General features: G+C 43.2%; 1 protein-coding gene across 3 annotated transcripts in view; it reads right to left on the bottom strand.

Moving 5' to 3' along the window:
- The window catches only part of RCAN3 (RCAN family member 3), a 38,120-nt gene that overhangs the window by 1,539 nt on the left and 13,959 nt on the right, over nucleotides 1-22,622 (bottom strand). The window contains exons 3-5 of one of the 3 annotated variants that reach the window (XR_013337980.1): nucleotides 12,865-13,038; nucleotides 11,466-11,637; nucleotides 7,588-9,112 (exon numbers count right to left, since the gene is read on the bottom strand). Coding sequence is in view for 2 of the 3 variants with exons in the window: in XM_077775632.1 (XP_077631758.1) it covers nucleotides 8,928-9,112; nucleotides 11,466-11,637; nucleotides 12,865-13,038 (531 nt within the window). In the remaining variant the exon portion in view is untranslated. Of the gene's footprint in view, nucleotides 1-3,950; nucleotides 9,113-11,465; nucleotides 11,638-12,864; nucleotides 13,039-22,622 lie in introns of those variants that run through there. The other 2 variants (XM_077775631.1, XM_077775632.1) reach the window with 2 other exon arrangements.

Raw genomic sequence — 22,622 nt, forward strand, 5'->3', positions numbered from 1 at the left:
TTTTTACTTTTTTGAAAATCTAGTAGGTATAAAGTGGCATCTTGTTGCCTGAATTTATCCTTATCTGATTACTGAGTCTGAGTGTCTCTTGAAGGCTCCCTTTACTTTTCTGTCAATTACTGTTCCTATTCTTTAGCCCATTTTCCCACTGGGCTGCTTTTTCTTTGGATTTGCCAAACTATCTTGTATATTTATTTATCCCATATTAGGATTGCAAATATCTTCTCCCTACTGTCTGTTGACATTGTCCATGGCATTCTTCACTGACTCTAAATCATTAGTTTTGGTGTAATCAAATAATTTGTACCTTATAGCTTATGTTTTTAAAGTTTTATCAAGTCTTTCCCTTCCTCTAGGTCACAGTGGTATTTTCCTATAATCCACTCTATTAACTCTACAGTTTTACATCCTATATTCTAGTCTTTAACCCCATTGGAGTACATCTCTGTGTTTGATGGGGAACCAAGTTTTATTGACCTACATAAACTAAACCTGTTTCTCTAGTACCATAGACTAGACAGTGTAACCTTCCTCTATTTACTTATGATGCTTCTTTATTGTATATTAAAATCTTCTGTAGAGGTACCTGGGTGGCTCAGTTGGTTTAAGTGTCTGACTACGGCTGAGGTCATGATCTCACAATTTGTGGGTTCAAGCCCCACGTCAGGCTCTGTGCTGGCAGTATGGAGCCTGCTTAGCATTCTCTCTCTCCCTCTCTTTCTGCCCTTCCACCACTTGCACTCTTTCTCTCAAAATAAATAAATAAACTTAAAACATTTTTAAATCCTGTGTAGACAATGGTTGGTCTCTATTCTTTAAAAACAAAATCTCATGTGACTTTGTAGGTTGTCTTAATATTTGGTGGGACAAGTTCCCTATATTCTTTTTAAGGTTGTCTTAACTATTTGGTTTTTTAAAAATTCTTTTAGAATAAGTTTAATGAGTGTATTATTAAAAAACATAGCTGGAGTTTTGACAAAGATTCCATTGTATTTATAATTTGGAAGAAATTTGACATTCCTAAAATATGATGTTGTTTAGGCATGCACTTAAATTATCCATGTCCTTATTAGAGTTCAAAAGTTTGTTTATGCCAATGCTTTATTGCAATAATGAGTGTTATCTGATTGCTTATGTTTTGGTCATTGATGGTGTAAGGACATGCTACTGATTTTTCTAAGTTATTTCTGTATTCTCTGCCGAACTTTTGTAGATTCTAATAGTTTTTTATCAATTTGGTTTTCCCCTTCATTCAATCAGGAAGGCCCTTCTGATGCCCCAACCTCAAAACTGTCCTCCTTAGAGAAATTGATAAAGAAATTTAAATTCACAAACCTATCTTTTAATCAGGCTCCAAGTCAAGATTTTAGTAAAATGTTGGGGCGCCTGGGTGGCTCAGTCGGGTAAGCGTCTGACTTCGGCTCAGGTCATGATCTAACGGTTCGTGGGTTCGAGCCCCGTGTCAGGCTCTGTGCTGATAGCTAGCTCAGAGCCTGGAGCCTGTTTCAGATTCTGTCTCCCTCTCTCTCTGACCCTCCCCTGCTCATGCTGTCTCTCTCTCTCACAGAAATAAATAAAACATTAAAAGAAATAAAAAGATTTTTGTAGAATGTTTCTCTAAATGTTCTGTGGACAGCAGTGCAATGAAACGCTTTTGGTCAAAAGGGCTCTATAGCTAATTAGACTTGATAAACACGGTATATAGCCTTTTGTAGACCAGAATGCACAAATTCAAAAGCCCCTAGAAACACTGCAATACAGCAACTGTCCAACTTTTCCAGGCATTTTGACCGTAACCTTTTCACAAATAACATTACTATTTAAATACCTAATCTACAACTTCTATTTATACCTCCTATGTCTCAGAAGATTGGGGGACATTTAGCAAGATTTGAGATGTTGCTCATGCGTGTAAGAATTTTAATCCTTTCTCCTTCTAGGTTAGAACCATATTGTGATATGTTCAGAGAAGGCTGAGGGAATTTCTGCCCACTCCCGCTCTCTAGTTTAACATGCGTCTTGGTGATCACCGGACCCCGACACATACACTGTTGAATTTAAGTTTTAAGTCAGTGTAGTTTTTTAATTAAAATTTTTTTAAGGTTTTATTTATTTTTGAGAGACAGAGCATGAGCAGGGGAGGGGCAGAGAGGGAGACACAGAATGTGAAGCAGGTTCCAGGCTCCGAGCTGCCAGCACAGAGCCTGAAGTGGGGCTCAAACCCACAAGCCATGACATCATGACCTGAGCCGAAGTTGGACGCTTAACTGACTGAGCCACCCAGGTGCCCCAAGTCAAGTCTATTTTTATGAGGTAAATTACTTTTATTCTCGTATATAAATTACCTTTATTCTTATATATTCTATTCTGCATTAAAAAAATCATTTTATTCTCAGGTTATCCACAGTGGTTCTACAACTTGGGAGTTGCAGCCCACGAATCCTTAGCTCAAGTGCAATTTCATGCCAAGACCACTGTGCACAAGGAATGCAGGTGGGCTTGAAGCAGAGTGCAAGGTCCCAGGGACCTGGGAGCCTGGCTCCCCCTGGAGGCAGCCCTGAGCAACACAGCTTGGAAAAGCATCTGTTAAAGGAGAAACGTCCGGGGCTAATCCACTTAGTTTTACTGAAACAAACGAATCACTTGAGAATTCTAAGAACCTTTGAATCCTAATACTCTTCTCCTAAAAAATTAAAGATTTCAGTTTAACAGAGTAGGGGGGCAAGGTCCACCTGGAATAGGGGCAGGAAACTACGGTTCTAGCCCCAGGTTGGCTACCATCCAGATATATGAACTTGGCAATGCCTCTTGAGCCATTTGCTCCTAAGGATGCATGTGCGGGGCTGTGGAAGCTGCTGGATAGATGGTGTTTGGAACTGTTATGCTGAGCTCTCCTAGGGGCTAGATGCCCTTCCGGTCCTCACTTCTCCCTCACTCCCCCCCCTTTTTTTTCTTTATGTTTATTTATTATCGAGACAGAGAAACAGAACATGAGTACGGGAGGGGCAGAGAGAGAGGGAGTCACAGGATCAGAAGCAGGCTCCAGGCTCCGAGCAGTCAGAACGGGGCCTGACGCGGGGCTCAAACCCACGAACCGCGAGATCATGGCCTGAGCTGAAGTTGGACGCTTAACCGACTGAGCCACCCAGGCACCCCTCCCTCACTCCCTTTAAAGGGCATAGCTGTTCACCTTTTTTTGGTAATCATTTTACATTAATCTTTATGTAAGATTTCATTAGAACAAAGAATAGTGTTCTATGGCTGAAGAATAAGTACATGTTTAAACAATCACTGCACTAGATAACCTTTACAGTCATTTTTAGCTTCAGCATTTGGATTTAGAGAATTTTTTTTTTTATACCAAGACAGAAAATAAGCCTTTACCTGGAGTGAATCATTTTTTAACTCAGGATAAACCCGGGTAAAAACTTTTCTTGGTAAAGAACTCAAACCATCATGGTTGTTTCCAGAATCTGCAGCGAGTCAACACCTTTAACTCTGGCACAGCACAGGATTAACGATCAGCTGGGATCTACTAGTTAAAGTAGGCTCCACACCCAACATGGGGCTCAAACTTACAACCCCGAGATCAAGAGTCACCTGCTCTACTGTCTGAGCCAGCCAGGTGTCCCCGTGTAGATGATATTTATTAAAAATAGTACAAAGGGGGCACCTGGGTGGCTCAGTCAGTTAAGCGTCCGACTTCGGCTCAGGTCTTGATCTCACGGTTCATGGGTTCGAGCTCCGCATCGGGCTCTGTGCTGACAGCTAGCTCAGAGCCTGGAGCCTGTTTCAGATTCTGTATCTCCCTCTCTCTCTGCCCCTCCCCTGCTCATGCTGCCTCTCTCTCTCTCTCTCTCTCTCAGAAATAAATAAAGCATCAAAAAAAATTTTTTTAAATAAGAATTTCTATTAAAAAATAGTACAAAGAACTCCATTCAATGGATTGATTTTTTTTTAAAAAAAAACCCTAATTTTATTTTTATTAGCTTTAAAAACAAAACTTGTTACAAATAATCACAAGGATTCCAAAAAAATTACATTCTGCTTTTGTCACTTTGATAGGACAAGGAACGTTTACATGTCCTTAAAATACAGGACAGCCAAAGGTGACAAATAATGAACTACCACGAAGTATGGACGGCCACTTCAAGCACACTAAAATACAGAACACACGTATATAAATTACTGACCAGTTTTCAGAAGGACAATGAACACTCACTATACTTGACGGTACCAGAAAAGTACGTGTCCTGGAAGGTAACACAAGATCACAAACACGTTCAGATGAAATAGTAGTCCAACGCCTGGGTTCAATGGAGACAGAAATGACTGGAAAACTCTTCTTAAAGCTGGAGGACATGCATGCTGCAGCAGAAACGTGAATCTCTCCTGTCGGGGCACCCCCACCCCGGGGTGATATGCAGTGGGAAGAGGATGGTGTGGCCATGTGACTAGCCACCTTTCTCTCTCCGCAGTCCCCAGTCTGGGTAGGAAGCCCGGGCACTAAACAGGAAACTCTACAGGAAGCACGTGTCATCTACAGAGAGATCTTCCGTTATGACAGAACTAACACTCAGTCGAAGCTGTGCAGGAAACTCCAAGGATCTGCAGAAGGTGATAGATTTTTGCTTCAAAAGGAAACACGGTTTGCAAGAGACACCACGTGTCTAATGTAGTGAAAGGTCTTTACACCTTTGTTTAAATGGATGGAGACACTTTGACTCAGCTCAATGTTCGTTTTTCTTAAGCGTGGCGGGAAACTTCTATTTTGAATGTGACCATTTTTATGATCTTTTTTGGTTGGTAAAACCTAGCAGTTGTTGTGATTTCCTGTTGCTTTGTGGCTTGCGTGTTTGGTGATAAAAACGACACTCTTCTAGGTATTGGCATTTTCCCGATTCACGGTTAAAGACAACGATGGCATTCCAACGAAGGTGATGTGGCTGGCCCGGACCGCAAGGGGAGTCTATAACGCATTTGTCAAATTGTTGAACAAGGTTCATGAACTTTATTCTTCAAATTTACTTAACTTTTTAAAAAGTGAGCTTCTATTACAATGGACTTACGTCCCAGCTAGGAGGAACAAATCCTCTCATCTTTTGTTCCCTTATATTGTCACACGGGTTAAGTCATCTGTTTCCTTTTGTGCACGACGATGCAAACGCAGCTGTGGAAACCAGAAGCGCGGTGAGCGGGAAAGGAAGGTTGACCAGCTTCACCTGGGTGATGGGTATGAAAGTGTACGCCTCCAGAGAAAAAGGAGATACCAGCAGACAGGGAACTCTGACGCACCAAAGGAGTTCAGACATTTTCCATTGCTTAATCATGTTTGAGATCTTCCCTTTTAAAAATAAAGCTATGGTGTGTAAGAGAGTCTATATAAAAACATGAAGCACAGGTCAGCCTTCAACCTTTTACGAGCACTGGGTGACAGCGTCATGCCACCACAAACTATTTCCAAATCCGATGAGATCTCATGTTGCTTCATTAGAGTCACATCTCAAGTGTGACTGTTCATACTTTAATCTCATTACCAATAAAATCGAGGAAAGCCCACACAAAGTGTCACCATCATTGCTGGCTACCAAAATGACATCATTTCATTAGATTCCGATCCCAACAGTATGATGATAATGGAAACACAAACACGGAACATAACTTCATTCATGAAATTCTAAGTCACCACCTTCATCTGATGTTTCTTGTCCACTGTATCCTTTGAGGGAGGATACAATTCTTTTTCTTTTTTTGTTTGTCTGTTTTCTTATGACACAGATTCACCACTTCTGAGGGTCTCTAAGAGGCCCTACGCAAGGAGAAAGAAAAGGCCCGGGTGGGAACTGGGGATGCCAATCTAGTCCCTGCGAGCTTTGAAACAAGACACATCACCTCAGTTTTCTCCTCTGTGTCACACAAGGTGTAGAGTACGTCATTTCCAAAGCCGCCTTCAGAGGCTCAGATTCTGAGAGAATCTAGTCTCTTCACTTTCCATCACAATGGTTTTCAGAGATGGAATCGCCAGGAGTGGGAAACAAAATGGCCGTTTTCTAAAAGCACGACAGTGCTGTTCCGGCCCTGTCTCCTGGCACCTCTGATTCAAACACACCATGTTCTATTTGGAACCTTTATGTTGAGCTTAAAAGTTCCTGGGAGCATTTACCGGGCTCTGAGTTATGTGGATGGGGTTAGTGTATAAAATCTCAAGAAGCAGACAGTAAGAAGATTAGTGTGCTCCCCTCCTGCTCTCAGCTCCTCAAGGCAAGGGAACTGTTTTCACCCTTTCTGCCTCTTAGCACCTTCAACTAGTCGATGCTCACACTAGCACACTTCTTAAATGGGCAGATTTCTGGTTTTATCAGCTGGGTACGCTACAACAAGCCAGAACATAAGAGCCGATGCACTGCAGGTTCTGTTGACTGTTCTCATTAAGTGCTATGATGTTCCTATCCCTCACAAATTGTTTTTTTCCTAACACAAAGCATCATTTTCTTTCCTCACAATGCTCTAAATAATTTGATTCCCGAGAAGAAGTTATGATTTCTAAAGAGCACATGGCTACTCTACTATCAGTTCAAACTAATAACTCAACTTCAGACAAGAAAACTGTAGCTAAACTTATTAAAAGGAACTTAAAAGAAGAACACGAGACTCATCTCTTACAAGACGGTTACATGAGCTAGATATAAAAATAGCCAAAAAAGGACAGAGACCATCATGCTTGTTGAGAAACTGGTTAATTTCACAATATTTAAAAGTTAATGGGCATTTAGTCGTTTTTCTTTCAGCATTTACCTTATGGAACTATATTAGAGACAATGAAAATATTAATGTTCTCCATTCAGAAAAGTTTAATGTATATTAAATAATAAGTATTTTGTATTTAATATATATTTTATATTTAAGTTTTTCTTCAATTTATTCAATACTCTCAAAAGACAGAGAGTATTGCTCTGTTCCTCAAAAGAACAGAGAAGAAGAAAACATTCAGGTAATTTGCACTGCTTGACTTTAAAAACAGGTTGTATACATTAGGGATAGATCATTCTTTAATTGGAAGGAAGACAAAGTCAAGCTGAATAATAAAACCTCATAGATTCTGATTACTTACAAAATTATAGCTAATAAACATTACCTAAAAGGAAATACTAAAATTCCCACCTGTTGAAAACACACATATTTCCTGACTTACAGGGTCTATTCTGCAATGATTAGTGCAGCCAGATAAGATTGAAAACCGGCAAAATGGAAAACTGGGAATGCAAAGTAAATTTACCAAGCGGCTGTCAGTTAAAACTGCCAGACTACGATCTGAATTTAATAATCTGCTTACGGAATCACAAATTTCAACTGAATTTATACTGAAGCTTGGCAGTGATGGACATCTATAAATAAGAAAGTGCATCATGTCAGAGTATCTGAGGGCAAGGAAAATATAGAAAACTTTCTTTTTGGCAATACGGTTTAGGTCCTCAGAAATAAATTCCCCATAATAAGAACCTCTAAACCACAAAAACATGCTACTAAAAATGTATGGACACCCTGGCATGAATCTCTGTGTAGGGGCAGCCTCCTTGGTTTACGGACCCAAACTCCCATGTAGGCCCCTCACACACGTGCCAGGGGGCTCCAGACATCCGACACACACAGGAAACAGCACGGTGAACGGAGATCAGCAGGGCCACCTGACCAAAGCAAAGTTTTCTTAGTTATGTTTCTAAAAAGGGATTGCAAAGTCTGAACAGACCAGAGAAAGTTAAAAAGACTCTTGCTTCTGCTTTAGGAGGATTCAACTATCCACTTCTGAAACACAAGTAAGAAATGATCCTGGGCATAAAAGCCAGGGTATAAAAGACTGCACCAGAAACAGAAGTCTGACTATCTGAGTGATCTCGATTTCCCCCATCTTCCCCTAACTCAGAGAAAAAGAATATGTGTGCCTTTTCTTCCAAAGCCAGCTGGAAAATGTTTAAATAGGCCGTTAGAAATGGTCTTTGGAAAATCTTTTAAGTACCTTTTCTAATTTAAAGTCGATGAAAGACACACACAGTAAGTTTAACACTGAAAAACTCAACAGGTGGCTGACGACAGTTGGGTACGCTACGGGCTAGCACGTGGTCACACACAGCAGATGGCACGAGCCACCTGAGGTCCGTCCTCATCAGTCAAACTCACTGGCGGTATGTCCTGCTTCCAAAGTAGCAGCTCTTTCTCCGGGAGAGGCGACGCACTGGGAACAGTGGTCAGCGCATCAGTGTCCTCTTGAAGGAACAGTAACAGGGAGGAGAGTTACACCCACACAGATGTGGGCCACGTGATTCCAATAGTCAAAGCGAATTTGGCATTTCCTCCCCAAAGCTAAAGGAAAAACTACTTGAGAAAAATGATTCTCTCCGAAATGCTCTGTTTCAGACTTTTGTGCAAAAAGTGTCACATATCTGGAGGAACAATTGACCTTTGAGCAACAGATAGAGTAGCTGGACGCTACTATACCATGATAAAAGTACCCACACCAGATTACTAACATTGTATGATTATTTTTACATTCATAAAAATGGTACTGAACTCGGTGACCACAGCTTTAGATTCTGGGTACCCCATGCAAATGGAATCAGGGAAATTACCATTGCAGGAGGGAGCCAGGAATCAGGCAAATTTCCTAATTTGCTACTGCGGAAAAAATGGGCAAGACTTGCGACATGTTGGGGGCCAATCCTTTCATTCAAGTGCTGTTCGGAATATCTGTTAAAATCGTGACCAGGTAAAATCGGCCGCTACCCTGTGCAGCCATGTCTGCGGCCCAGGCGGGGGGTCCCGGCCTCCCCTACACACAGCGTTCGCGCCAACGACCGGCAAGGCGGCAGAGGGGCACGGATCTCCGGTGCCGAGCCCACGAGGGCAGCTGCCTCGCACCACAACCAGGGGCCTCAAGGCGCCCCATCGAAGGCCTGGGGCTCACTCAGTGCTGCAGCTGGAGGTTCGGGGCGCCTCGTCTGGGTAATTTTCTGCTTGGGGTTTTTTGTTTCTTCTTCCTCTTCAGTTTCACTGTCACAAACGTGAACCACCACGCTTGGCGTCGACTCAGTTCCTGCGTGGAGCTCGTATTTCTCTCCTGTGGAGGTAAGCGGCAAAAAGAGGGGTCTGTCCTGAAGCTTCTTGTTCCCCAGTTTTGGCATTGGAGACGTGATACTCGAAGGGTCTTAACACAGTTTTGCCTTTTCGAGAAATGAGCTAGTGAGGGCTACTGAGGTCTTGGGAGTTAAAATGAAAATGCTAACTACTATTCTATGGACAGTAGGAGTGAACTGCTTAACTTCAGAATGGTTTCGGTTTTCCTGCGGGAGACGCTTGGAAGGTGCCAGGTGGCATCGGCAAGCCCTTTATTACTTTTTTTAATTGTTTAAATGTTTGTTTATTTTTTTGAGGGAGGGAGAGAGAAAGAGGCAGAGTGCCAGCAGGGGAGGGGCAGAGAGAGAGGGAGACACAGAATCCAAAGCAGGCTCCAGGCTCTGAGCTGTTAGCCCAGAGCCCGACGCGGGGCTCCAAGTCAAGAACCATGAGATCATGACCTGAGCCGAAGTTGGACACTTAACCCACTGAGCCACCCAGGTGCCCCTGCTGTGCCTTTTTAAAAAATTAACTTTTTATTATCAAAAATTTTAAATATATGCAAAGCTACGAGAAAAGTATCATGAACCTCCAGATACCCATCACCCAGATTAAAGAATCTCTCTCTTGCATCAGCAAGCCCTTTATTCTAGAATCTCACACATCCAAGATATAGCCTGTAATGTCTAATAACAACACTTGACCATCTCCCCTCAAAAATGCCTCTTGTTTCCCTTTAGAAGAGGCATAACATTATTGTAGGTAGTCAACCAGCAATGGCAGTGATTTCTTATATTATTTTAAAGAGATGAGAGAAATCAAAGAAAAAGAAGAACTAAACAATAAGTAGAAGAGAAGAATTTAGAAGGAATGGTATGGTATTGCCACTAATTCCTTGAAATAAGTATTCAATGTAGAAGTTGTCTGTCTGGCATTTTGATGGGACAGGGGAGAAGGTAACTGACATCTGCTAACATAGCCTATTATATACTAGTAGAATCTGCAGCAGTTAAAACTGTGGTTACATTTATTGAGTATTATGTATGTATCATTTAATCCTTACACTGAATCCACACTGAAAGGGAGCTATTATGATCGCTACTTTAGATGAGAAAACAGGCACAGGATTTGGAGCTAAGTGGGGCGCCTGAGTGGTTCAGTTGATTAAGTGTCCGACTTCAGCTCAAGTCATGATCTCACGGTTCCTGGGTTTGAGCCCCGTGTAGGGCTCTGTGTTGACAACTCAGAGCCTGGAGCCTGCTTCAGATTCTGTGTCTCCCTCTCTCTCTGCCCCTCTCCCGCTTATACTCTGTCTCTTTCTATCTTTTAAAAATAAACAAACATTGGGAAAAAATAATAAATTGGAGCTAAGTAGCTTGCTGAAGATCACAAAGTTAGCAGGGCACCGGGCTGGCTTAGTCAGTGGAACATGTGACTTTTGGTCTCAGGGTTGTGAGTTCGAGCCTCACATTGGGTGTAGAGATTATTTAAAAAATAAAATCTTAAAGGGGTACCTGGGTGGCTGTTGGTTAAGTGTCTGCCTCATGATCTCACAGTTCCTGAGTTCGAGCCCTGTATCCAGCTCTCTGCTGTCAGCACAGAGCTCACTTTAGACCTTCTGTCCCCCCCACCCCGGCCCCTCCTCTGCTTACACACACTCTCTCTCAAAAATAAACATTTTAATTTTTTAAAAAATTTTTACTTATTTCTGAGAGAGAGAGAGACAGAGACAGAGACAGAGACAGAGAGACAGCGAGAGAGAGCAGGGGAGGGTCAGAGAGAGAGGGAAACACAGAATCTGAAACAGGCTCCAGGCTCTGAGTTGTCAGCACAGAGCCCGACGCGGGGCTCGAACCCACGAACTGCGAGATCATGACCTGAGCCGAAGTCGGACGTTCAACCAACTGAGCCACCCAGGTGCCCCCAAAATAAACATTTTTTTTTTTTAAAAAATCACAAAGTTAGCAAATGCTAGAGTTTGAACTCTAGGTTTATGTGACTTTATCCTCCCCTCTGATCACGTTGCTACCAGTTGGCCAGAACACAAATCACTGAATATGGCCTTTAATACACAAGTTTCTCAGGTTGGGACGCCTGGGTAGCTCAGTTAGCTGAGCATCAGACTCTTGATTTTGGCTCAGGTCATGATCCCAGGGTGATGGGATCCAGCCCCACATCAGGCTCGGGGCTGAGTGTGGAGCCTGCTTGAGACTCTCCCTCTCTCTCTCTCTCTCTCACTCTCTCTCTCTCTCCCCCCCACCCCCACCCTCCTGCTCCCCCCAACTTGTGCACTCTCTCCCTCTAAAAAACAAAAAAGTTTCTTGGGGAAGAAAACAGGAAAGAAGAGCGTCTGTTACCTGGTCCCAGTTTGGAAACTGCGCACAGTAGGTCATAATTTATGACAGGCGTCGCGTCCTCCCCCTGTTTCCAGCCCACTGGGGGCGACGCGGGAGGGGAGATGAGGAACTGTTTGACCGGCTGGGGTGGCAGCAAATAGGACTTGTCCCGTGCTTCCCCGGACATCTGGGCCTGTGGGCAAGGACGGAGAGTCTCAAAACCAGTGTGCAGCGGCACTGTTTTGCTTCCCTCTAGGCTGTTAGCACCTCTTTGGAGACACGACAGCCGTCACCTCCCAGCCGCAGAGGGCGGGTGGGTTCAGTCTGCCCCGAGCACGCGGTGGCCCGGAGCCCCCCCGCACTGGGTGCTCAACTGCTGCCTGAAAAAATTAATCAATAAACAGATGATCGGACAATGACTGGTAATAAACCAGAATTCCGATTTTAGAGATTAGGTCATATCGTCTCCATCTCAAGCAGCTCCACTGAGAAATATCCTGGCAGCTCTCACTGAGGTTTCCGTTTGGAGTGTGAGACAACAAACTTCTTCTTTTTTAAAGCTTATTTATTATTTTTGAGGGGGGGGAGGTGAGAGAGAGGGAGTGCGGGCGGGAGAGGGAGAGAGAGAGAGGAAGAGAGAGAAACGATCCCAAGCAGGCTCTACAATGTCAGAGTGGGACTCAAACTCATAAGCCCGGAGATCATGATCTGAGCTGAAATCAGGAGTCAGAGGCTTAACTGACTAAGCCATCCAGGAGCCTCCCCTTCTCTTTTTTAAATTTTAAAGTTAAGACCAAGAGGGAAAATATCGGTTGAAAGTCCCACAGCCCACTTAATACATGAACAGAGGTCTAAAGCCTTTATGTCAATTCCTCTGGGGAGAAACTAGTCTCCAAGTAACACTAGTGGGAATTAGAAGAGTAAGCACTTCCGGTTCTTATAACCCACAGGCTCCCGGAAGTGGTCTCTTTGCACAGTCTTCACAGCCCCCCCCCCCATCATCCCTAGGCTGGCAGCTATTTCCAGGGGGTGAGGTCTCCTATGAATCACAGGACAGAGAGATGGTTTCAGAGATGATGGTCTCAATTCTCCCATGGAGGCCCCATCACAAGGGCCATCTTAGGCGCACGGGAGAAAAGGTAATCCACTGATCTTAAGGTGCCAGGGCTTCACCGGTTGAGAAACGGTGCCAGAAAAATGAATGCCTTTAACTTTCAGTATAAGCAAAACAGAGTAAGAAGGGAAGATATGCTTAATAACTATTTCTATAGCTGTAAAACGAAGGAAACCTATTTTCACATTACTTGCTGCCTGGGACTCAAAGACCTCTGATGAAATAAGCAAGAAGATGGAGAAGGGACGGTGCTCTGGGATGGGGGAAAGGAAGCGCAGAGAACAGCACCCTGTGCGCGCTGAGTACCTGTGCAAAATAGAGCTTCAGCTTCTTCCCGCTGAAGTCTGTGTCGTTGAGTTCTATCCGCGCTCTTGCTGCCGCTTCGGGTTTGCTGAAATTTATTCTGACTCTTCTAAAGCTTTTGAACAACTGAAATGTCACTTGGTCATCATAAACGGTGAAAAGTGCTTCAAATCTCTCCTAAAAATGGAGGAGCAGTGGGGCAGGGGGAATGGGGAGAGACGGAAAGAAGGAAAACCTTTAGCAAAGGGAAATTTATTTATTTATTTATTTTTTCTTACAAATAGTTTATTGTCAAGTTGGTTTCCATGTAACACCCAGTGCTCATCCCCACAAGTGCCCTCCTCCATGCCCATCGCCCCNAGCAAAGGGAAATTTAAATAATTGAACATAAGTATAGGATGGAACTCATGATTTACCATTTTTCCAAAAGAGTCTACTTTTATTACAGGTGTACAACAGGTATCCCATTGTCACATGCTAAATTTGGCAAATTGCACCTCTTTAAAAGTAATTAACTTTATTAAATATTGTGTAGGTGTGAGTTATAAAATAAGTACATGTAAGGTATAAACAAAAGATATAAACACACTCAATCACAGAACAAGAACACTGCACTGGTTAGAAGTCCCCATTGAGTCACACTGGCTTTTCCCAGCCCATCTCCTTCCTCCTTCAAAGTAACCATTTCTGGGTTTTGTGCTTATTATTCCCGCACTTTTCTTGATAGTTTTGCATTTATTTGTATCCTTAGAGACATAACCACACGGCACGTGTACTTCTGTAACTTTTTGTGAGCTTTTCCCCTTACATTTTGCTCCTAAGATTCTTCCTTGTTGCTGTAAGTCATTTTTTTTCGTGCTGCTACGAAGCATTCCACCGCAGAGCCACGCCACCATTTACCTAGTGCTGGTGGCACCCGAACTGCCTCGTATTGTCTGCGACAGTGGTGCTGCGGACTTTCTTGCACACATCTCTTGGTACCCAAATGCAGGAGTTTCTCTGGTGGACCCACCTAGATGTGGAATTCCTGGGTCCTAGGCTGGGCACGTCATCAACTTCAGTAGATAATACCAACTACTTTCCCAAAGTGTTTACATCAGTTTACTCCCTACGAACAGTTGTGTGCTACAGTTATATCTTTGCCAACACTTACTATAGACTTTTTATTAATGGGAATAGGGACTCGGAAATGGGCTCTGATGTTGGCCATCATTCATATTTCTCTGAAGACTGAGGTTGAATCTCTTTTCATATTTATTGGCTGTTTGGGACTCCGCTTAACGTGATACGCCTGTTTGTAATGCTGTACATTGACCAGTTTCCCGTGCCAAGGGGAAGAGGACCATATATTTATTCCTAATTCCTACAAAAATGAATTTTTTGTAGTTACAAGAACACACTACCTTGCGAACAAAACAGCTACTCCTGGATCAATCCTCCTATTTCAAGATTTTTTTTTCACTCTAGAAATACACTGTAACTGAATGTAACAAGATGATAGCAGTGGGTGCTGTGGCTCTCTCCTAGATTCAAAGATCTGCGAAAGGATTCAGAATTATACAAAAATGAAACTATGTCGGAGCTGATCAGTAAGCTTTTTCTAAGTTTTGTTAGTTCTTTCTCTTTCTCTCCCATTTTCATGGAGCATAATATAGTTAAAGAAATGTGTGACTTCAGGGGCGGCTGGGTGGCACAGTCAGTTGGGCGTCTGACTTTGGCTCAGGTGGTGATCTCGAGGTTTGTGAGTTCAAGCCCCACGTCAGGCTCTGTGCTGACAGCTCAGCAGAGCCTGGAGCCTGTTTCGGATTCTACGTCTCTCTCTCTCTCTGCCCTTCTCCCACGTGTGCTCTATCTCTCTCTCTCAAAAATAAACATTTAAAAAATTGAAGAAAAAAAAAGGAAATGTGACTTCTAACTGTGAGGTGCTGTAGAGAACACAAAAAAGGAGGCAAAACTATCACTGTTAACTTTTGAGGAACAAGGTAAGAGCCCCTGGCTGGTGGCTCCGCCCTTGGCTGGTAGCTCCACCCCTGGGCGAATCCACAGGCAGATTCCTGACAACCTAGCATTAGCACAAAAGGGCTTCAGAAGACTGCAGATGGGAAGCCATAATCTATCCACGTGGACTGAAAATAACTTGTGACAAACAGAACTCATTCCGAAACAAAATTATTACTTTTCTCTTTAGAATTGTTTTAGAAATAATTCACGTTTATATGCTTCCAAATTCTCAAAGAATATAAAATAAACACCATCCTGTTAAAGGGGGATGCTTGCACATTTACTTCTGATAAGAAAATGAAGATCCCCAAAAATCCAAATCACCATTGACTGTTCTATTTTTCCAGTGGTCACTTAGTGTCCCCTTGGGCAGCACAACATCTATAGGAGCAACACAAATAATTCTGCCTTAAAACCAATCCCCGAGGCTTTTCCTGCTATGTAAGTTCTCCGCAAAATACAGACCGGAAGATGCCTTCATACACTGAAATCACCTGTACAATTAGTCAGCAGTAAAAAATGACCTCAAATACCCTGCACCTAAAATATGCAAGGACAACATGTAACTGACGGCTTTCTTCGGAACTCAGGAACAGTACTTAGCAGCTGGGCAGCAGCCAAACAAAAATCACTGAGAGAGAAGAGCAGAAAAGCTCTTGGGGGAAGGTAGGTTTCAGGGAGTAACAGATGAGGGTGGCAGTGAAGTGTGTGTTTCTTGACCTTACTGGAAATGCCACCGCCCTGTCCCCTGTTCCCCATCCCAAAGCAGAGAGCGTGAAGTTCATCAATTTCACAGAAGTAATTCCAATAAATTATGAAAATGGTCTTGCTGCACCCCTTTGCCTTGGACTACAAGAGCCCGAGGAGCCCACCACTTCTGTCCATTAAGAAGGAGAAGGAACAATTTCACTGTTGAGAAGAAGCGATGCTTTAATCCACCCAGCTGTGAAATTATCTTCGGAGTCCTACGGCGGAGAATGTTTCTCATTCTATGTCTGTCTGTAAATCCGAGACAGCAAATCCCGTCTCTCTAGCTGGTTCACGGATGTCAGAGATGAGGCCTCCGTGTCCGCCTGGGGAAAGGCGAGTGCTTTCAGTTCTCCTCAGTATTGCCACTAATTCAAATGGTCAGAGGGATGGACTTCACTGATCAGGAAAAAAAAGCACACGTGCTCCTGGCATGGTGAATTTGAATCTCGGATAATTTGAGCACTTGTAATAGTTCTGGGCCCTAAATTCAGAAGTGCTAGAGGGGAGCAGAACACACAGAAAACTTAAAAACCTTCTACAACTTTTGGCCTATGGCGTTCATGTTGCCTTCAACACCTTTCCAGATCAGAAAGAGGCATGAAACTGAACTAAAATTCAAGAAAATAGGGAATACTATCTGTTCAATATTGATTCTTAGGTTTTAATGGTTCATACATTTACAAATACATCCTCTTCCTTCACTGGAATGTTAAGTTCTCAGAGGGCTATGATTCCACCTCCCCCCCCCCCCCCNTATGAGAGAAAGGAGTCAAAACAATGGTAGATCAGAATGTGTGACTGTGCCTTTACAGAAGATGTCTGCCCAACGCAGAGGTCATTCTTGAGCAGTCTGGTGGCCAATCACCACCCTCAAAACGCCAAGAAAACAGTCTGCCGCTGAAGGAGGGGATGAGACCCGCAACCACACTACCACAGTCAATGGAACACTGACAGGCCGATCGGCGGCAGTCAGGGCCTCTACCAGGAGCTGCCACGCGGCCACGCGTTCACTCAGTTTTCAAGTTACAAAGGTGCCGCCCTCAATCAGCGCTACTCAGATGACAACCTGTAGCCCATCAGGAAACAAAAGCGCTTTGTATTTGGCCTTTCCTGGGGAATGTCTATTGGAAAGGCACACTCTTTGAAATCCTAGCTGCGAGAACTTCCAGTGAGAGCCCAGCTCTTGATGGTCCCCTGGCAGCAGCAATGGCCTTTTCTTCTCTGCCTGGTTGTTCACCGAAAAGAGCAGAGGCGACCGAGGAGCAGACGGTGAGGCCTCCTGGAGGAAAGGGCAGCTGGAACCAACGTGGGGAGACAGCAGACAAAAGGAGGAAAGCACAGAACCCTGCCCTGCTCAGCCCGGCGAGGACTGTGCTGCCGGCGGCATCTTGAAGAGGCAGTCAGGTTACAGGCGGGCGCTACCCAACCTGAGGACTTGAGAGGGCCCGCGAAACGTTTCGGGTCTGTAAGCTCATCCGGGTCCTCGGGCTCAAACATAGTTTTTGGTCCGGGACACCAGGGGTGAGAACAATCACAAAAGTGAGTTCCTTCCCTCAAAGCTACATGTGACTTTCGCCAGGCACAAGGGAAAGTGTCAGTCACCCAGGCCGCTGTTCCAAGTGTCCAGGCTTCAGCCGTACGGTCAGTATCGTATATTCACGCACAAGGAAACCCGTGACTCTGCTCTCCAGCCAGGATGTCCAGTTGGGTCTCTACTTCCTCTGTCCTCTTCTCCCCATCGATGAAGTAGGAAAGACTAGGGAAGCCCAGGCTCAGCGTGGACTTCATATCTAGACTCAGGCTTCTATCGAAGTCAACATGGTGGGCTCCTTCCTGTGACTTTGGTGACGGAGCATTAGCTTTGAGGAACATACCAAACACTCCTCTCTATCCATTCCTGAGGAACAGAAGCTCTCTGCCCACTGGCCTTTATCATGGATAAAATATCCCTTCTTCATCCAGTTAACAGAGACTGTTCACTTCTTCAAAGTGAGAGACCACAAAAGGAAGACTTCAGGCACAGAAGCCATCTTGACTTCTTGGCAACCACTGCCCAAAGCTGGGACAAGTCAAAGTACTGACAGTTAACTGGTTATGACCAAGGAAGAAGATAGGAAATCATGGGGCACCTGGGTGACTCAGTCAGTTAAGCGTCTGACTTCAGCCCAGGTCATGGTCTCACAGCTTGAGCCGTGTGTCTGGCTCACAGCCTAGGGCCTGCTTTGGATTCTGTGTGTGTGTGTCTCTCTTGCACCTCCACACTCATGCTCTCTCTCTGCCTCTCAAAAATAAATAAAAATGTTAAAAAAACAGGACATTTACAAATACGTCCCACAAAATAATGACTCATTACAAGGAGAAAGAATTACTTGACAGTGGACACACCTGAAGACCACCTTCATCAAGGGTTTGAAGTGAATTTCATCGGTAATGGGACAAATGGAAATCTCTTCCCCCGACAGGATGCAGGGAGAAGAGAGCATCATTTCTGTGGTATTCCTGCCAAAGATGCACAGCCTGGACCGAACCCCGAGGAAACATCTCACCAACCGGAATTGAGACATGCCAAAAAAAATAACCAGCCTAGCATCTTGGAGTGTGAACATCAACAAAGACCAGGGGAGACCAGAAATTCTTCCAGAGACTGAAGGAGACTAAAGGGGCCCAACGGCTAAATGCAATGCGTCAAAAGGAGCTGGGTTTTTCGATATAGAGGACATTACTGGCCCAGCTGGTGAATTGTGAATGGGGATGAGAATAAGAAGGGTGTAATACACCAATGGTAATTTCCTGAATTTTGTGTTTCCTCCTAGGAGAAGGCCCTTGTTTGCAGGAAACACATATCTTACTATTGGGGTGATGAACATCACTGTTGGCAACTGACTCTCAAAACGGTTTAGGAAGAAATAAGTTCTTTGTACGCCCAAACCAGTAAAAATATTTTGATATGCACTTCAAATATATTGTATTTGTTTATCCACTAATTTATACACATACACACACATCCATAGGTCACAGACATGTCCTGCTGCCCTTATATCACCTGTAAAACTTGTAAAATTAGAATGTAAATCAGATGAGGAAATAAAAGAAACAGAAAGGACATGGTTACTGAAATGAATTAATGAGGCTTTGACATAAATGTTGGGGAGTATTGGCATCCTGACCTTGTAGGGGATCTCCCCAGTCTTACTCAGCTCATACTTAATGAACAGCAAGGCTCAAAAGCTGGGCTCCCTGCCAGGCAGTGTGGACATGACACATGTGACCACTCGCAGCTGGCTCATGCCTGAGTTATCCCCACCCACAAGAGCCCTGCTTTGGACAGATCAGGAACACACTCACATGGGTGAGCCAGCTGTTTCTTAGAACCTAAGAGCCTTGAGTCCTGCCTTGATCTAGGGAAGGGCACATCTTTCCCAACGGAAATGAGATTATTAGGGGAAAAAAAACCCTTTGCTGCAGGACAGGTGCCTCTGTATTTTGAGAAAGGTAAGCTACATGGCACTCTGACTATACATACTCATCAGAGAAAGGTTATTTAGATTGTTAAGATAGATTTCAATTAAATTATAGGAAGCCAACAATGACTCATTATCATTCTGGTTCTTTCTCATTATTCAGGTCTCAGCTCAAATGACACTTCTTCAGATAGGTCTTCCCTGACCACTCTAGTTAAAAATGACCACCGACAACTCCCTGTCTACTATTTTATTTTTTTCATAGTACTTGTTATTACCTGAATCTCTCATTCACTTGTTTGCATGTTAATGAGCTTTGTCTCCCTACGCTCCATGAGGGCTGGCCTCTCATCTTGTTCACTGTGGTTTCTCCAGAACCTGTGACTGGTGGGCACAATACTCAGTAAACACTTACTGCACACGTGAGTCAACATAGAACATGGAATCTGTAAACCAATGATCTCTAAGAACATGACAGCTAACCACCTTATTTTTCAGTGATATCTTAATATTGCGGATAATTAGGATACCCAATGACCTAACAAAATGATTCAACATCCTTTTTAACTCTTGGTTTTGGTACAACGTACAGTGAACTACAAATACAGTTAAAGGTAACTGGAGACAGTTCTTCCATTTCAAAAGATCCTAAGATATTTGAAAATCCCTAAATGTTATAAAGTACTGTGGTGTGTAGTCTGAGGACCCAGTGTGAGTCCATGAAGTTTGCTGCTAGTCCAGTAAGTGTCTAGAAACACTTTAGCAAGTTTACATTGCTGTGACCTTCCTACTGCATTTTACAAAAACATCAGTCTGATAGTTTGGAGGAAAAACCTGGTCCTCCACTAAGCACTGAATTTGAGAAGCACTCATTTACAGCTCACCCAGAAATTCATTAAAAAGCAACAAAAATGTTAATGACCAGCCTGGCAAAAATGTTAAATTCTGAAAATAGAGGGCACCTGGGTGGCTCAGTTGGTTAAGCGTCCGACTTCAGCTCAGGTCATGATCCCAAGGTTTGTGGGTTTGAGCCCCACATCGGGCTCTGTGCTGACAGCTCAGAGCCTGTTTCAGAATCTGTGTCTCCCTTGCTCTCTGCCCTACCCCTGCTCATGCTCTGTGTCTCTCTGTCTCAGAAATAAACATTAAAAAAAATTTTTTTTTTTTTAAATCTGAAAACAGAATGTACTGGTAATACGGAGGCGCAATGGGAACTCTCTTACGTGGGCGACAGGAATGGAAGCAGGTACAGCATTTTAGAGACCATTTGCCAGTAACGGCTAGGATGGAAGAAACACAACCTTATAAGCCAGCAGTATCAGTCCTACCTAAGTACCAAGGAACCCCCCCCACACCCCGTGCCCCCACATATACAGGACATTCAGCATCACTGCTGCAACAGCAACTTACCAAATACAACCTAAATGTCCAACGTAAGGAGGGGTAAATAAATTACAGTAATTTTGTAAATGGGGATACTATACAGCAAGGGAAAGAATACATATTTCAACACGGATTAGTCCTACAGCTAGAATGTTGAAGGGGAAAAAAGAACTTCTACAATATGCCACTTATATAAAATTAAAAATAATGTAAAATACTATGTATTTCACTAGTGTTTTACAGTTTTTAGCATACAGATCCTGCATGAACTTTCTTAGATTTACACTTCAATATTTCACGGTACTACTGTATAGGGTAATATGTTTTAAATTTCAGTTTCTAAGTGTTTATGGCTACATATATAAGTACGGCTGATTTTATATATTGACCCTGCATCCTCCAGTCATCCTCAGTTCACTTATCGATTCTAACGGTTTCTATGTTGATTCCTTGCTAAACGGACAGTCATGCCAACTGCAAATCGTAAAATTTAAAAATACAGTTGACCCTTGAATAACCCGGGTTTGAACTGTGTAGGTTCACTTACATGTGGATTTTTTTTGGATACAGTAGAATATACATATTTTCTCTTATGATTTTCATAATATCTTTTCTAGCTTTTTATTGTAATATAGTATATGATACATAATAACATACAAAGTATGTGTTAATTGACTATTATTGGCAAGGCTTATAGTTAATTTTGGGGGAGTCTGAAGTTATACATGATTTTCAACTCCATGGAGGGTCAGGTCTCTTAACTCCAGCACTGTTTTAAGACTCGACCATGTTGAACCACAGGAAATACCAATATGTGATCATTTGACCTACAAATACAGCAACTTCGTATGGTTAGGCTTAATGAACAGTTGAAATTGCATGGGAAATCATAAACACTAAGTTTAGGATAAGGGTTATCCGTGGGAGGAGACACAAAGGGGTTCATGATATCAGTAAAATTTTATTAGCTAAATCGGGCAGGCAAATGGGTTTTCTCTGTATTAGTCTTTATCCTCTTTGTAAAGCCTAAAAATTACCTTTAAGAGCTTGGGATAGTGCCTTCACACAAGATAAATAACCAAACTTGGAAGTTATTCACCTGTGTCTTACCTGGACTCCTTGGGAGAACAGAGGTCAAGGCAAGGGCACACACAGAGTCTCTTTTGGGAAGTGACTGCACGGGACAGAGCGGGAAGAGTGAAACAGGGAAGGACGGAAGGCCTTCTGTCCAGGTTGTGTTATAAAGCTGGTGGCCTCTGTGGCCACACAGGGTAATGATGTGGCCAGGAGCCCTTAGAGAAGGCAGTGAGAAGACCCTCACAGTTGGCTTCAGTGTCAGAAGAAGGGGGACTTAAGTCACTGGCTTTAGTCTCCCACTGGCCAAGGGCTGCCCTGGGGGATGCGACCTCCGTGACATTTCCATTTCTGCCCAGGCATCGGTACCGCTGAGTGACTTCACAGGGCAGCCGAGAAACGCTGGGACGGAATGCAAGGGATCTACGGGGTAGTGAGGTTACATCTGTGCACAGCTGGGTGCTCTAGCAACAGCTGGAGTGAAAAGGTGGGCCCAGACGAGGTGAAGTAGGGCAACAGAAGTGTCCAGTACATAGATGCATGCATTTTACACACATGTATGCATGTGTGTAGATATATGTATATATGCTTGTGCCTGTGTGTGTATATATATATACATAAACATATTACAAAGAATGTTAAACTCAAGAAAAATGGGTTATCTTTTAACTCTTTTAAACGCATTTTTATTGTGGTAAAATATACAAAACACAGAATTTACCATTTGAACCATTTTTTAAAAAGTGTACAACTCAGTGGCATTAAGTATATTTATACTGTGGTGAAACACCATTATTCATCTCCAAAACTCTTCCATTAGTTCAAATTAAAACTCTGTTTGCGTTAAACTCTAACTCCCCAACCGCCCTCCCTCCAGCCCTGGCAACCGCCTTCTACTTTCTGTCTCTGGGAGCCAGACTGCACCAGCGACCTCACGTAAGTGAAATCATACAGTATATGCATCCTTTTGTGCCTAATTTCACTTAGTCTGTCTGCAAGGCTTGGGCATGTTATATAGCATGTATCAATTTCATTTACTTTCAAAGCTGTATAATATTCTATTGTAAGTATATGCTGCATTTTTTTAAAGTT

Source organism: Crocuta crocuta, unplaced genomic scaffold, assembly GCF_008692635.1.
Source record: "Crocuta crocuta isolate KB4526 unplaced genomic scaffold, BGI_CrCroc_1.0 scaffold127, whole genome shotgun sequence".
NCBI classification, from domain to species: Eukaryota; Metazoa; Chordata; class Mammalia; order Carnivora; family Hyaenidae; genus Crocuta; species Crocuta crocuta.